This window comes from Desmodus rotundus, chromosome 11, assembly GCF_022682495.2.
Source record: "Desmodus rotundus isolate HL8 chromosome 11, HLdesRot8A.1, whole genome shotgun sequence".
NCBI lineage: Eukaryota > Metazoa > Chordata > Mammalia > Chiroptera > Phyllostomidae > Desmodus > Desmodus rotundus.
Window position 1 is genome coordinate 17270151 of NC_071397.1, and position 16520 is coordinate 17286670.

Sequence of the window (16520 nt, forward strand, 5' to 3'; positions counted from 1 at the left end):
CACGTATAGCCAGTTACAACATAATGCTAGGGAATGCATTGGATGCGCTTAATGCAACAGGATGTTTCATTCTGCTAAAGGCTGTTGCTAAACTTCACAGAAGAGATTTTATCTGAGCCTGAATGCGAGAGAGAAGCAGGCTTTGCCAGGCATAGAGGAGTACAGTTAACATTGGCAATGCGATGTGTGTGCCTTGTTCAGAGAACCGGGACAGCCTATTCTGCCGTCTTCTGTGCAACAAGAATAAAAAAACTAGGTCTCCTGACTCCTGCTTCAATGTTATTTTCCTTTTTTTTTTTTTTTTGCCTGCCTGGCCTCTCTATTTCCTGCATCTCTGCTGAGGCGTTCTTCAGCACAAAAGTAGCAATGACAGAGGGAGATAGAACCAAAGTGAGCTGGTGATTGGAAATCAGTTAGCAACTTACACACTGTGAAGGATGCCTCCTACCAGGCAGGTGAACCGCACGCGGATAAACAACATCCAACTCAAATGTTGCTGCCTTTTGAGAAATGCCTCACATTTTCATCAGCTCAGATCTACCCAGTTTTACCTTTAGAAGCAAAGAGGGCCAAAGGAGAGTTTTATTTCACTTGTGTTTGAACAGCTATCTATTGACACATTCTGGGGCACCTGTACTCTGATAGGTGCTGATAGGAGAAACAGAGAATGGTTGAGTCAGTGGTCCTGTCTCAAGGAGCTTGCAACCCAGAACGTAGGAGAGACGAGGCTCGCTCCTCACACAGCAGTGGAGTAGCACAGGAGTCTGGATGTTCTGACACCAAGCATGGAGGACGGGTAGGTGAGTGTTTGGGGAGAAAAGAGACGATGGCTTGGAGAAGACTTCTTCATGGCCAATGTGGAAAACAACTAAGGCCTTGAGGGTATCTAAACAGAAACTGAGAAAGAAGTGACTTGCTTGTTTCTTAGTAGCAAATAAAAAGCCCTAGTCTTGCAACCACCCAGAGAGTGCACTGCATTAGCTGCAGAAGGGTTAACTTTTCATAGCTTATGCTCCAACCCCGGACTGAATTTGTTATCAGATTCTTCTGCTATAGAAAGTACATTTCCAAGATTGGTTTCCTGCCAGTGGAAACCTGCAGGCCTCTTTAGGGTTCACCTGGGCTGGCCTGGGTCCCAGGAGGTTTGCAGATGGGTGACAGAGCTTCCTGCAGGAGAAAGGCTAGATCAAGCAGAGAGGCCGTGCTACTGAAGCCAACCCACATTAACGAAGCTGGTAGTTACGCTCTTAGGGAAACTCCAGGGAGACTCCTGTCCCCAGGCTTTAATTAAGTGGCATTTCAGATAGCAGAGCCTACCTTTACCCAAACAGGAAGTCTGAAGAAAAATGATCATCACCTTCAGCTAACCCACTGATTGAACTTAGTCTGCTTCACTGTGTTCAAAACTTCCCAGCTCCTCCGAACTCTCCCACTAGAACTAAATACAGATACTGTTTTACTGCATGTGGGCGGCGCATTCTGTGTCTGTGATGCCGCATTTGGAAACCAGTGCCTGCTGGAGTGAGGAGATTAGCTGAGATGCGGAAAGTATAGGAAGTAACAATAAAGAACATTCAGATTCGGCAATTATGCTCCTTGGCATTTGCCCAAATGAGTTGAAAGCATGTCCACAGAAAAACCTGCACGTGGATGTTTATGGCAGATTTCTTCATAATTTCCAAAACTTGGAAGCAACCAACAGCTGCTTCCAAGGTGAACGGATACATAAACCGGTAAATTTAAATAAACACGACTAAGTGAAAGAGGCCAGTCTGAAAAGGCTACAAACTATATGATTCCAACTATAGGACATTCTGGACAAGGTAAAACTAAGGAGAGAGTAAAGAAGATCAGTGATTGCCAGGAGCTAGATGGGAAGGTAGGGAGCACGGAGGGTTTTTTACGTCAGTGAGCCTATTCTGTATGAGACTGTGATGGTAGACACCTGTCATTACACATTTGTCCAAACCCACAGAATGCACAGCACCAGGAGCGAAACCTCGTGTGAACTATGGGCTTTGGGTGACGACGATGCATCAGTGTAGCTTCACTGCCTGGAACAAGCACGCCGTCCCGGTGCGGGTGTTGGTAGTGGGGGAGGCCTGCGCGTGTGTGGAGGCGGGGGTATATGGGAACTCTGTGCACTGTCTCAGTTTTGCTGTGAACCTAAAAAATAAAGTCTATTTTTAAAGTACATGCGCATGTAAGAAAGAGAGGAAGAGGGGGAGGGAGGAAGGAAGGGAGAAAGGAAGGGAGGGAGGGAGGGATTGATCTCAGATATCCCAACGAGAGAGTTCCAGCTGGAGAAAGAGAAAAAGGGCACTTGGAAGAAATACCCCTGCTCATCTTCCCCAGGGCACAGCAGCAAATTAAGATCGTCTTTTCTTCCTACTGTCAGTATTACGGGGGGTTGGAGAGGAGGAAATTCAGAGGTGGAAAGGTCTCTGAGCCTGGGAGGTCACATGTGTTCCTGGCACATTGGTGGCATGCAGGAGCACCTTTGTCAGAACAGGATTCGGCCACGTCAGGTACCCACATGGTGAGGGGCTGACTCGCTTATTATGGCCATCTGGGTTTGTGTTCTGTGGGAAAAGACCTTTGGTAGTATTGTGTACACTGGCGTTCCCAACCTAAGAGAACACGGCTGGGGCTTCAACAGTAGATGCTACATGTTTTTTACCCTTCAAATTCCTGTGACGATTAGCTTATATTATGGCAAGTTGCTAGGTTAGGCCTAAAAATAATTTTATTAGTATGGTATGTAACTAGTTGAGCTCCAAATACACAGAATAAGGCAAATAAGTATGTATTCCTTTATAATGCCAAGGGTTTTTGTGTTTGGGGGAGGTTTTTTTGCAGGGAGAGTGTCTTCATATCCATTGTACTAATTAATCATGTTTTACCAAGTTTTACATATTTATGTCACATAGTTTTATTTGTGGAATTAACAACAACTATTTTTCCAACTACAAAAGTAGTAAAAGTTCATTGTTAAAAACTACTGTAATGATAGCATCTACCCCAGAAGAAAAGTAAAATTCCCTATCGTCCCACCACTTACCCGTGTCTACATTAATGTTTGGATTATATGCAACCTCAGCCTTTTTCTGTGCCATATGGATATGTTTATGGAAATGGGACACATACTTTTAACAAGCTTCTTCTTTGTAACAGTATCTTTCATTGGTCCTGTATGCAGCAAATCTTTGTTGAGCACCTCCTGTACCACGTGCTAGCCAGTCACGGTTCTAAGTGAAGGGGAGACCACAGTGAAAAACCAGTGGAGCATGCCCACATTTTACATGCATCTTCCTATAGCAACAAGTGTAAATACAGCTACCTAATTGTTTGAATATGTGCATAGTGTCCTATTTTATAGATTTATCACAATTTATGAAATCAGATCTCCCATTTGGGGATATCAAGATACTATTTATGTTTAGGCTTTCTTACATATAGAGAGGCTATGTGTTGTCCGTTGTGAATCCGAGTCCGTGTTAAAATTATCTCTCGTAATTATAGGAGTCTGCCAGTGGTTTCACTCTTTAAAATGTGACTTTATAAACAGTGATGTCCTTGGTGCGGGCCCAGCGGCCTCTCGCTTGATGGATGACTGTGGAGAGCCTGGCTGGCGGCGTCTGAGGCCGTGTGCAGCTCCACCTCTGTCTCCCGTTAGACAGAGCCTGCTCAAAGCACAGGTCCAGGCCGTACAGACGGGCACCGTGTTGGCTGCTGTTCCTTCTCAGCCATTTCTGGTCGTGCAGTGATGTGTGAGCTGGGCTTCTGTGGATTCTGGAAGCATTTCTTCTGCCCTCTTTGATGGATATTGCTGCTCCTTTGTTCTCTGTCCAACAAGCAGCAGGCCACCTTCCTGACATCTGTGTGAGTCCCCCCGCCCCCCCCCCCGGAGTGACACGCAGTGATGTCACGGGATCTGTTTGTTGGTGAGTCTAGCTGATCTTCCATACAAAGCAGAACACAGCCCACATGAACTATAGAACTTTACAGTGTTAGAGTTTGTAGAGACGATACTCCTGTTCCATGGACAAGGACACTGAGGCATAGATAGAGCTAGAACTAGAAGTTGGGACTTTTCGTTCCTCATCCAGTGCTTTTCCAGGGAGTCAGCTAATCCAAGTTTGTGGTCTGTTCCAGTACTGTCCTTGTATTAGACCAGGGAACACCATTGCTTTGAAGTGCTTCTCTTTAGTCTTCTGATAAAATGTCATCAGTACAAAACTATGTCCATTTCCCAAATATGGGGCTTTTTATTTAATTCTCTGCTTTGGTAGCCAGGGAAGGGCTTCTTGGATAGCACTCTACGAGCGCAGCAGGACCAGTGACTATTCTCAGTGCCAGTGTGCTTTTCTCCAACAGGCTGATAAACAACCTTATCTTTCGGTTTATGATGGGAATGTCTCACGGCACCAGTTCTGCAGAGCCAGCCGCGATTGGCATGTGTCTTTAAGATGAAAGAGGCCCGTGGTGTTGATGATCACTTTTTATCTGGGTTACACACCGACGTGGATTGTCTGATAGATGCCACTTGGATTTTGTGGCAGTCGCATTTCCTGCTCTTAGAGAGTCCTGAAATCTGACTGACAAACTCTGTAGCGAAGAACTGAGAAGACTGGAGATACTGATGGCTTTTGTAGGGCCAACTGCAAATTATCTTTGTGAATGGCGCAAAGCAGTGTTGCAGTAGCAACTCTGAAGTTGCATATCTTTGAAAAATACTTGGGTTTAGTCTTAAAGTGCACTTTTTGAAGACATGATGGTTAACAGCCCAGTCTCTAAGACTGACTGCTTCAGGTTACTTCCTGGCTGTGCGATTTCCTGTGTAGCCTTGGGGAAGTTAATGAATTTCACTGTGCTTCCGTTTCCTTGTCTGTAAAATGAGAACGATGATAAGAAATGGTACCAATGCCAGAGAGTTGTTAATAATATCTGAAGAGCCTAGAACACTGCCTGGCATGTGATAAACACCATGCAAGTGTTTGTTTTGTTATTACTCTGACATTTTCATTCCATTCATTCAACAGCAATTTCTTGGAATGTCTGCCATGTGCTAGATACAGTGGTAGGTGATAACAGATTCTCAGCCCTCAAAGGATCTGTACAGTTTAGTGGGCAGAGAAGTATGTAACAGAAACCAGAACACTGCAGCTGTTCGGTCGGGAGGATGCTGTGATGGAGGGCGACAAGCAGGGTGGGCAGTGTTGGTGAGAAAGCACTTGAGGGGAGGGAAGGCTTCATGGGGGAAATTGAGCTGGCACGTGAAGGATGAATAGGAGCCCCGGGCACTTCAGGCGTGTACAGAAACAAAAAGGCCTGAGAAGATAGCAGAATAATAGAACACACAACAAAAGGAGCCGAGGTGGAGGATGGCTGGGGACAGTAGTGGAGAATGGAGACTCGCAGAAAGGGCTGGAGGAAAAGCCTACATCCTGCAAAGGAGCCTGTGGGGGGAACGAGGACCTAAGCAGACCAGTGGCCCCACCACGGTGGAGCCCCTACTGAGGGGAGCCCAGCAAGCAGAAGTGGTTTGGGGAAGCAGTGAGGACCGTGGGCATCCCTGGCTCACGTGGTTACATCTGTTGCTAGGACACTGGAGACACGCTGCTCTGTGGGTCCACCCAGCTCCCCTTGGAAAGTAAGATGGTTAATTATGGGCACCAAACATGCCTCTGCTGGTCTTTCAGGGTACCACAGCATCACCAGCGACAGGTCGGCTCACTGGTCTATTTAACATCACGGAGAAGGAAATACATTCTGGGTAGTTGTCACTAGTCAAAACGAGGTAAACAAAACCAAACTTTGAAAATGCATACTTTAGTTTTGATTTTTTTTTAAGAAAATCTAAATATACAGTTTGGGGCAAAAATGTCATTATTGCCATGAATGTAGGTGTTACCTGCTTTTTCTCTTTCCCTTTTTTTCTAGAGTAATTGCCTTTAATTTTTCTAGTCTTAAAGGAGCATCTGAGATAAAACTTTAAGATTGTACCCCCAAATAGTCCAAAGCATGTTGTAACATTTTTTATAACACTTTCTTATAAATGTTAACAGAATTCATGGTACGGATATCATACTCATTATAAAAAGAGTTAAATAATAGTTCATGTTAAAATAGAACTTCTAATTACAATTTTATTATAATCTGAGTCTAATGAAAACTCTTTATAAAAGTATTTGGGGTGGGCATTATGAGGATTGAACTGTATTCCTGTTCCATTTTACAAAAATGCATTAAAATCAATTGTAAGGCAGAAAAAAGTACATGTATATTACTACTTTATAATCTTTCTCTGAGGTCTTTATTTTAAATATTACTTCAATGTGCATGTTGTACCTCTTCAAAGTACTATCCAGCTACTGCCCATTTTATTATTATTTCTTTTCTTTTCTTAATTCCCTTTTATTTCTGAGAGGTGGAGAGACAGGATGTCACCTCCCCTGACCCGCCCTGTGCAGTGAGGAAAATGACCCTGGGTAGTTGAAGGCCTGGGCCACGGGCTCAAAGCTAAGTGAGCAGAACAAACACGAGCAGCCAGACCTCCTGACTTACAAGCCATTATTTCTTTTACCCTTCCATCTTGCCATGCAGAAGGAAGTGGGTGCCATAGGTCTGGGCCTAGAGAATTGATCCATTCAGTAAATAATTGTTAGGTGTGTAATTATTTTATATGCCACATACTGTTTTAGACATGGCAAAGTTGTGCACCACAGAGTTCCTGCTCTGAAGGAGCCGAGGAGGTGAGCAGAGTAAACCAGGGGAGAAGTGTGCTGGGGACGGTGGCAGGACCAGAGCTGATGCCTGTTGGGGGTTAGGAAAGCCTTCCTGGCCTAGCTGGCTGCTGGGCAGAATGTCGAGGAGCTGGGGTTGCGGGCACAGAGGGTACTGGGGTTGTCATGGGTGCAGAAGCGTGCACTGGAGATAGTGTGGCCCTTTTGAAAACTTCCAGTATTATAATCCAGCCCTCAAAGTGACCTGGGGGTACAGCCCCTCTCTTGGGAGAAAGGGCTGGGAGAGCACGGGAGGCCCGCAGGAGAAGGGCCTGTTTGCATGTTTGTGTTATAAACGAACAATGGTGAGCTTTTGAGGGATTTGAGGAGGGGAGCAGTTGGATTTCCATTTTTAAACTGTCACCCTGAAGTGGTTTGGAGAAGTGAGAGTTGGGGCTGAGAGGCAGGGAACCCTCAGCTGCGGGAGAGAAGGTCAGTTATGTGGCTGCCGTTTTCATCATCCACATTTGTTCATTTCAGAGGCCTGCAGGAAGGGACAGCAGTGGAAAGGGGAAGAATGAGTGAATTGTTGGGATAAAGTCAACAGGTTTAGATGACTGATTAGGTGTGGGGGGGGTCAAGTGCAGGCAGAAGGAGGCGTGTGCCGTGAATACCCCAGAAGTGCCATGGGGTATTCAGCTGGGCAAATCCAGAGCCATTGGGTGTTTGAACTCAGACCTCAGCAGAGATCTGGCTGGAGACACATGTTTGGAATCATCTGATACAGACGCTAGCTGAAGCCAAGGGTGTGGGAGAAGCACCTGTGTGAGGAGTACCGTGGATGTGGAACCCTGGGGTCAACACCAGTGACAGGGATGACGGGAGAAGGAAACAGGCAGGACCAAAGAGGGTAATGTCACAGAAGCTGAAACAAAAGCCCTGGTCAGTGGTATGAATTCCCCAGAGCTCAGGTGAGATAAGGGCTAAATGAGCTCAGAGCTTCAAGGAGGAGAAATGAACTCCCCTCCCCTTTCTGCCACTTCAAACCCAAACTCCTTTCACTAATGCTGTGGCCTCTGTCCCACTCACTTCCTCTCAGCTCCCCGACAGCCCCTCTGCTCATGGGCCCATGAAGAAGCCACGCCCTTCTAGGCTCATATCTGGCCCCCTTCCTGAAACATCCTGCAACTTGCCCCTTCACTTGTGCAAGTCCTATCCAGCCTAGCCAAGTCCAGGCCTAGCCAAGTCCGGTTTCTCCCTCGGGTGCCCAGGTGTGCCCCAAGCACTCTGCTCGGTAGAGACCTGTCTGTATTTCTCTCCATTTGACATTTGATGACGTGCAGTCTGGTGGTGTTGGCTGTTGACTCGTGGAGTCGGACCCTTCCTGTAAGTTGTTTGAGGAAGGGGTCTTATTCTTGCTCCGTGTCTTGTGGAGCAGATAATCCGTGCTCTGAAAAAGCTCTCCTAATGATCAGAATTATTAAGACTTGAGCTGATGCAGTTCACAAGGGTTCTTGAGGAAGATTTACGTTTCAGCTGTCTCGGCAAAGGAGTTGGCAAGGGCGGTCATTGTAAGGGAGCATCTTGTCTGGCAAATGACCACGTTGAGCTTGGGGAGGAGTGCCTGGGGACAGAGGCTGTGATTGGGGGAGAGAGCTTACTCAGCGCCTGCCTAGGAGGGCTGAGAGATGTGTTTCCGCTCCAACATCGTGGTGCCAACACATGCTTCCTCCAAAACAGGCTCCCCAAATTTACAGCTGGACCTTGGAAGCCCATCTGCAAGCACTGCTCCCTGAGGTTTGGTGAAAGTAAGGCCTGTCCGGGGGTGGTGGCCAGACCCCACTGGACAGTGGCTTCTGAAGTTAATGATGATAAATAATTGTGACTTACTCCCATCGTTGTGGCTGGTGGATGCTCTCAGACAAAGGGAGAATTTTATGGCAGTGGAAGAAGTAGTTGCTAAGCAAAGAACTAAAAATTAATCCACTCGCACTGGCCACTGTGGCTCAGTTAGTTGGAGCGTTGTCCTGTAATCGAAATGTTATGGTTTCGATTCCTGGTAGGGCACATACCTAGATTTTGGGTTTGATCCCAGGTCGGGATGGGTATGGGAGGCAACCAGTTGATGCTTCTCTCCCTTCCTCTTTCTCTAAAAGCAACGAAAAAATGTCCCCGGATGAGAATTTTTAAAAAAGAATTAATCCCCTCTCTTTTTGATCATTGGTTTAGAATTTTTTGACCCTGGACTTCCAAAGGGAAATTGAGGTCCTTTTCTCCCACAAACAGAGGACCTAGATCTTTTTACTACCCTCATTGCTGAAGGAGATAGGGATCAAGTCTTGAGTTGGAGGCCGTGGAGTACAAGTCCCTGGAACTTCAAGGTCACCCTGTAGGTGTTGGGTTACACACTCCAGAGGATGGAGTTAAAGAGACCTTGAGACGGGTGTGGCTGCATCTTAAGGATCCTTGAAAAAGGAGGTCTCATTTGCAAGGGAAATGAAGATTCTGCCAGTTTTTCTCCTGCACACCTTTTCCTTTGAAATCAAAGTGTGTATCATTTTGGTCTTATACTTCTCTGCTTCTTAGTTCTATAATCCTCTTCCTAGTTTAGTTTCCATAAATAAGAGAGAAGTAGACGTAAGTTTCTGAAAAGGTCTTAACATAAAACCATGAGGTTAGGTTGGTGATGCGCGGGCTGAAGGGACTCGGGGTCAGAGCCCTGCAGCCGGGTTTCTGGGAATTGACAATAAAGCGGCATCGTGATCTGTCCCTTCTTCCTCAGAACAAACGGACGCTAGTTGGTCCCCGGGTCTGAACTGGACTTGGTTCCAACCAATAGACAACCCAAACTCAAGGTTTTATCTTTAAAAAGTCAGTTGTGCCATCAGTTGTAAGAACCTGTGCTGGGCACTCTACTTTCGAGGATGCCAAGACGAGTAGAAATCGTGCAGTTATGTATCAATTAACTCTGGGTGCAGAATTGTCTGCATTTGCTTTGGGTGCCCGGAGGTGATGGAAACAGCCTTTGTCAGTGCATGTGGGCCAGGCCAGGGAGCGTCTTCTACAGCTCGTATCCCCAGGGGCTCACTCTATTTCACCCACCCACAAAATCAGACCTATATTTTCACCTGATTTCACTCTGTTTCACAAGAGGTGGGAGAAGCCTATATCTAGGGAACAGAGCCCATTAATTCCGCAGAGCTCCCACAAGCCCAGCTCCCCCAGGCTACATGCTCTTCAGCCACCAGCAACAGGACAATTTGAAATGTCGTCCCATGCCCCAGGCCCAGCCCCACAGTGGGTCCACCTGACCCTGGGACCAGTGCACCCCACCTGTTCCCACCTTCGGTGCCCTCCTCCCTTACCCGGGCCCTGCTCTGTCGCCAACTGCCACCTAGGTCAGTTGGAGTCTCCGGCTAGAACTAACACCCAGGCTCTTGGATCCCCCTGCTGGCTGACAGCAAAAGCGCTGCCTAGCTTTTTTGTTGTTCATTTTTAAATGATTTAAGGTATCCTGGTGACAATTTTCTTTCTCTCTCCCACTCTTTCTCTGTCTCTCTGACCGACACTGTACTTCTTAGCAAGGTTCTCTAATTTTTACATTGAGCACTAGTTGGTGACCCTTTCCTGGTAGGGAACCACTGGTCAGTCCTGGCTCAGCAAACGGCTTCGTCCAGGGTTACAGAGGGTACCGTGCAATTAGGTACAATGTACAGAGAGCACATTAGATTGTCCACTGTGAACTGGCCCCGCCTCTGCCACCAGTGATGGTCATAATCATGGCAGATGTTTTTGCAGACTTGGAACCAAGCATTCCGTTGAACACTTCACAGGCATTATGTCCCGAGAGTCCTTCTGTCAGCCTCATGAGGCAGCTTCTGTCTGTCAGGCTCTGCTTCTCAGGTGACAAAGCCCCGGCTGGAGTTCACGGCTTGTCTGGGGTGGGGCTCAGGGCTGGAGCTCAGGTCTCCGATGCCGGAGTCCTCCTTCGCATCACACAGTGTGACCTCCCTCCTCGGGTGCTCCAGGCTCTGTGGGGCCTTATTTGGGCATAAATGCTATGACCTTATGACCTTACTCTGTGCCTAGAGATCTCTTTCCCCCTCATCTTCTCTTGGAGATTTTGATCTTCTTTCAAGACCCAGGTCAGGGGTCACTTGGAGAATGTTGGTTAAGCTGTGTTTGTAGGAAGGTTAAAATCAGGGGTGCCCTGAGGAGCACTTGCTGTGTCTCTCCCAGCAGATGGCTCCGCAGGCAGGGGGCCGTTTCAGCAATTCAGGCCTCCCACCTTTCTGAGGAAAAGCGTTGGGAAATATGAAGGACAGAAGGTAACTGTAGACACGCTAAAAATCCACTTCTTGATTCAATCACTGACATGAAATTTTGCAGCTATTTTATGAAATAATCACTGTGCTTATGTGGCTCATCGGTCAACCAAAGATTCCAAGTTCACCATTTGGAAGGCCTGAAATTCATTGATCACAGATTTAGGTACCCAGGAGAGACAAATCCAAAACTCTACCTCCTTTCCAGGGCATAATTTAAAAACCACAACAAAACAACAAAACCCCAATCTTTGCAGTTACACTCTATGTTATATTTAGGCCATGTGTTAATTCTGTTCAACTGTTAAAAAATTCCCCGGAGTACAACGGATCTTTACAAACCTGACTGATGTTCATTGTCTGTCTTTACTTCGAGGTTCAAGTTACTGTTGCTTGTCTCTCATTTTCAAGTTACCAGTGAAATCAGTGAATAACTTAAGATCAGATGCTTGGGAAATGTAGGCTATCATCAGTAATCTCAATATTTGTAATTTTTATATTTCAGTGTAACATTTCATACTGTTACAGCCTGTCTGACGGTTACATTTTAATAGCATCTAGAAAACTCCAAAGTTACCCTTACTTGCTTTCTAAATATCATTCCAACAGGGTGGCTAACATTCCCATTTCATAAGTCGTGACTGGGTCTTACACTGTGATGGGCAGTAGAGATAAAATCAGAATGTATGGTAGCGAGGAATCTTGGTCCAACTGTATCATTCCACAGGTGGGGAAAAAGGGCTCCAAGAAACCTCCTGCCGCTCCCCGCCTCCCCTATTGCACTAGAAAGCTACGCATCACTAAGAAAACCCGTAGTTCCTTTGCTCTCTTAGCTCGGTCTCTCTCTCATTGCATTTTTGCTGCTCTTCCTTTTTTTCTTTAGGTCACATCCCCTGTCCTGCCGTGCTGGGCAGCCATGACGACGGCCATCCTGGAGCACCTGAGCACCCTGTCTGTCAGTGGGCAGCAGCTGCGCCGCCTGCCCAAGATTCTGGAGAACGGGCTTCCCAAGATGCCTTGCACCGTCCCAGAGACAGATGTGCCGCAGCTTTTCCGGGAGCCTTACATCCGCACCGGCTACCGCCCCACAGGACACAAGTGGCGCTACTACTTCTTCAGCCTCTTTCAGAAACACAATGAGGTGGTCAACGTCTGGACCCACCTGTTGGCGGCTCTGGCCGTCCTCCTGCGGTTCTGGGCCTTTGCTGAGGCCGAGGCCTTGCCGTGGACCTCGGCCAGCACCCTGCCCCTGCTCCTCTATGTGCTGTCCTCCATCACTTACCTCACATTCAGCGTTCTGGCCCACCTGCTGCAGTCCAAGTCCGAGCTCTCCCACTACACTTTCTACTTTGTGGACTACATTGGCGTGAGCATTTACCAGTACGGCAGTGCCTTGGTCCACTTCTTCTACACCTCCGACCAGGCCTGGTACGAGCACTTCTGGCTTTTCTTCTTGCCCGCGGCTGCCTTCTGCGGCTGGTTGTCTTGCGCTGGCTGTTGTTATGCCAAGTATCGTTACCAGAGGCCTTACCCCGTCATGAAGAAGATATGTCAAGTGGTGCCCTCAGGGCTGGCCTTCATTCTAGACATCAGCCCCGTGGCGCACCGAGTGGCCCTGTGCCACCTGGCTGGCTGCCAGGAGCAGGCCGCCTGGTACCACACCCTCCAGATCCTCTTCTTCCTGGTCAGCGCCTACTTCTTCTCTTGCCCAGTTCCCGAGAAGTACTTCCCAGGCTCCTGTGACATTGTGGGCCACGGACATCAGCTGTTCCACGTGTTTCTGTCTATCTGCACGCTGTCCCAGCTAGAGGCCATCCTCCTGGACTACCAGGGGCGGCAGGACATCTTCCTGCAGCGCCACAGTCCCCTGTCCGTCTACATGGCCTGTCTGTCTTTCTTCTTTGTGACCGCCTGCAGCACCACCACCGCAGCCCTGCTGAGGCACAAAGTCAAGGCCAGGCTGATGAAGAAAGAGTCCTGAGGCTGGCAGGGTGCGCAGAGTTAGAGGCACCCCATTGTGATTTGGGGACAATGCGATACAAAAATGGGAATTGACTTTTTATTTTTAAGAGGTGGCTTTTACATTGAGACATATTTCCAAGGCTATGGCTTGGGGAAGCCAAAGGACTCAAGAGTTATGTTGTTATAGTTGTTAATAAAAGGAGTGTTCCTTTTTTGTCTAGGTCACAGTCTTTCAAGACACAGGAAAGGAAGGGACCTTGGCTAAGATTCATGGGACACTGAATTACGGATCATCTTCCTACCTGAAAATTCAGTAGAATTCTGAGTGTGGCCTCCAGGGGCAAGTCCTGGAGCTGAAGAAATGATAAACTTGGGCTGGAAGACAAGTAGGTGGCCAGTCCACACCATGTTGGAATGGCCGTCCTACTGTAGTGGTCTTTGGTGATTGAATAAATTGACCCAAGGGTCCAATTTCCTTTGGATTTCAGCTTGTCCAGGGTGGAGAATTCAGAATCTTCAAGATTCAGTGAAACCCTCAGACATGAATTATTCGTTTCATACTATTTCTGGCCCCTCCTCTGTCACTCACTCCAACCCTGCCCCTTTTCTCAGGATGGCATCTCCCTGGCTGTTTTCTCTAAAGTACTGTTCCCTTCCAGCCATACCTTGGTGATATACAGGACGGTGAAGTAGTCATACTTTCCATAGTTGCTTGGATTCTTGTGGAAATCCAGGAAGCTTATTCTCATATAATACTAATGCAAATGGTACTAGAAAGTACAGTGCCAAGAGCCACCAGGAAGCCCACCCAACAAGCACGGATACTGTTGGGTACGGGGGACCCTTCTGTTTTATATCTGTGGACTGGAGAATTACTTGAGATTTCTTAGGGCTGCCTCACAGGCCAGAAGACCTGGGGCTTGCTCCAGGGGATCTTCTCCAGATTTTGACCAGCGTGCTCAAAGAGCCCCTGCTAGAGTGAGTTGGTTCTAAGGGTCCCCTTAGGGATCTAATTACTTCCAGAGGAAGCCAAGGTCCAGCCTTTTAAATATATGCCACCCCACAAAGGACCCACATAACTACCCTAGTTCAGGGTCCTCAGGCAGGCACTTAGGCCTCAACTTAGAGCTGAACCCTTAAAATAATCAAGCCCCAGGACAGGTGAGCATGTGTGCTCACCGTGGGCTGCAACCTAAAGGCTCCTTTGGGTGGGAATGGTGAACGGCACACCCTGTAGCTAGAATGTTCTGTGCAGGGCATCACTGCCCAGCAGCTGCTATGGGATAGGTGGTACTCGCCACTGATGTGTTCTGGCCACACAGCCTTTCTGAGGACTGACTTCACACTATGCCAGTGAAAGCGGCTGCATTGACAGAGGAGCTGAGCCATGGCAGCCTTCTCAGAGGCTACAATTCCTATCAGTAGTATAAGGTTCCTACTTACTAAAAAGGGAAGTGGTTTGTTTTCACTCCAGTTTGATGAGCATCTTCTATTACTAGATTATTTCATTGTCTTCAGATCTTTGTTTTCTTTCTTTCTCTGAGAGATTTGTGCATTTTGTGCCTTATAAATGGAAATTTATGAACACTACTATATATATGGAATTTGCAGTTTTCAGTTACTGGGATAAGAAAGAAAGAATTCATTGCTTTTCAACCAGTAGATGAAAGACATGCTTATCAATCAAAAGACTCTTTGAACCTGCTTATTTTGGCAAAAAAAAAAAAAAAGAAAAATTCAACTGAAGCTTTCTTATAATCTTTCTATCAAGAAAACATATATCTTGTCATCTACGTAGTTTTCCTAGATGTTTTCATAGGTTTCCCTTTTAATCTTCAAATACATGAACTTCTGTGCTACCCAAGTGTCTTACACAGTCTTCCGGTGTCTTGGCCAAATTCACCACCAATAAAGTCAGCAAACGGAATGGGGTTGAACTAAGCAAGGGAATGGGGGAGTCGTGCAAACACATTCCAAGTACAGCATCAGTTTAAAATGGGGATGAGAAAGTGTTTGAACTGTCTATGAGTATGGATTCAAAGACCAGGTTCTTTTAAAAGTTGGAAGGAAGGTGTAAGTCCAGCTCTCGAAGGGAACTAACTGGTGGCAGAGATCTTTAGGTCAAATGCAGTTTTTATTTTTAAGAGAGAACAGGAAGTAGAGCAGTGATGTTCAAATGTAGACCAGTGCCGGACTGCACACTGTAAATGGTCTGTAACAAGGTAAATGCAGATAGTCTAAACTTTTAGATATTGCCATAAAATGTCCAGTTGAACGCAAGTGTTGGTCTCTCAAGTGATTGGAAATTTTTTTGAAAAATATTTTCACCAGAGATATTGAGAAGCGTTGGGGTAGGAGACTAGTATCTCATTAAAAATACTAGTATCTCATTAGCAATATGTAAACATGGGAAATGCAGATGTTTTTAACTGCTCAGACTTTTGAGGGATTAAATACTCTTTTTAAAAACATTTTCATTAAAACAAGTGTATCGGTATGGAACAGATGTAGTTTTTTAAAAAGGAATAATTAAGTATTTGATAAAGGAGATAGTTATCTTTCTCCACTGTATCCCCTCAAACAGTTGACATCTACTGGAAATTCTGCTCCTTATCTCTCTTCTTTTTTTAAACTAATTTTTTAATACTTTAAACTTATTAAAATGTAAATGCCTCTGAAAAAAACTAAACAATCATTGTGTGAATAAAAATTCTGATGGATTTATACCAGGGCCTATTCAGAGTAGGGTGGGGGGATAGCGGGGTGCATCAGACTGGGGACACGTTTGCCTGTTTCCTTCTTACCTAGTACTTCCTAACTCTCCTTAATTAACAAGCTAATGTTGATACCCTTCAAATGTTAGGGTTTCGTTTCTCACCTCAGCCGAAAGTACCTCATTTAATAATAACATTCTCAATCCTCTACTGGAAGCTTGAAAAATAGCAGGAGCTCAGGCCACGTGATGAAGAATGAAAGATGAAGGTCATTCATTCCTGCCTGTGTTGCCCACCTGTTCACAAATTGTACCTTAATGCTTAAAACCATTAGGTTCTTCAGTTGCTGCACTGTAGTTTCGAGTAGGCCCTCCAGGTGGCGCCCATGTGTTTCTCAGAGGGCCCAGCTGTTGTGCTCAAGGTGTCAGCCTACTAAATGTGTTCAACCTAGTGTTTTGCTTGATTGCTTGGCAAGGAAAATTTGGAATTATTTTCCGTTTATATAAATCTACTTACAGAAATGACCATTAAACTGATTTGTATATGGATTGTTGTACTGTCAGCATCTATGTCGTTTCTTTGACACAACCCTTCCCAAGGGCCACTTTGCCAAGGGCCACTCTAAAGAAAGGTTTTATCTACACAATCGTTGCCAGGAGGAGAAAGTCACGTCACTTTGTACCCACCTAGGAGTAGGAAAGGGTAAGAGAATATTTAAATCTCCAAACCCCCCAAACGACACACACCGCAAATCCCCATTTGTGAGTAGATCAAGTATTCCCCGCAAAAGCTGT

General features: G+C 46.2%; 1 protein-coding gene across 1 annotated transcript in view; it reads left to right on the forward strand.

The window, feature by feature from the left end:
* The window catches only part of PAQR8 (progestin and adipoQ receptor family member 8), a 39197-nt gene extending 22923 nt beyond the window's left edge, over nucleotides 1–16274 (forward strand). The window contains exon 2 of the mRNA XM_024557828.4: nucleotides 11934–16274. Within this exon, the coding sequence (XP_024413596.1) occupies nucleotides 11967–13031 (1065 nt within the window). The 5' untranslated portion in view covers nucleotides 11934–11966 and the 3' untranslated portion in view covers nucleotides 13032–16274. The remainder of the gene's footprint in view (nucleotides 1–11933) is intronic.
* The last annotated feature ends 246 nt before the right edge of the window (nucleotides 16275–16520 follow it).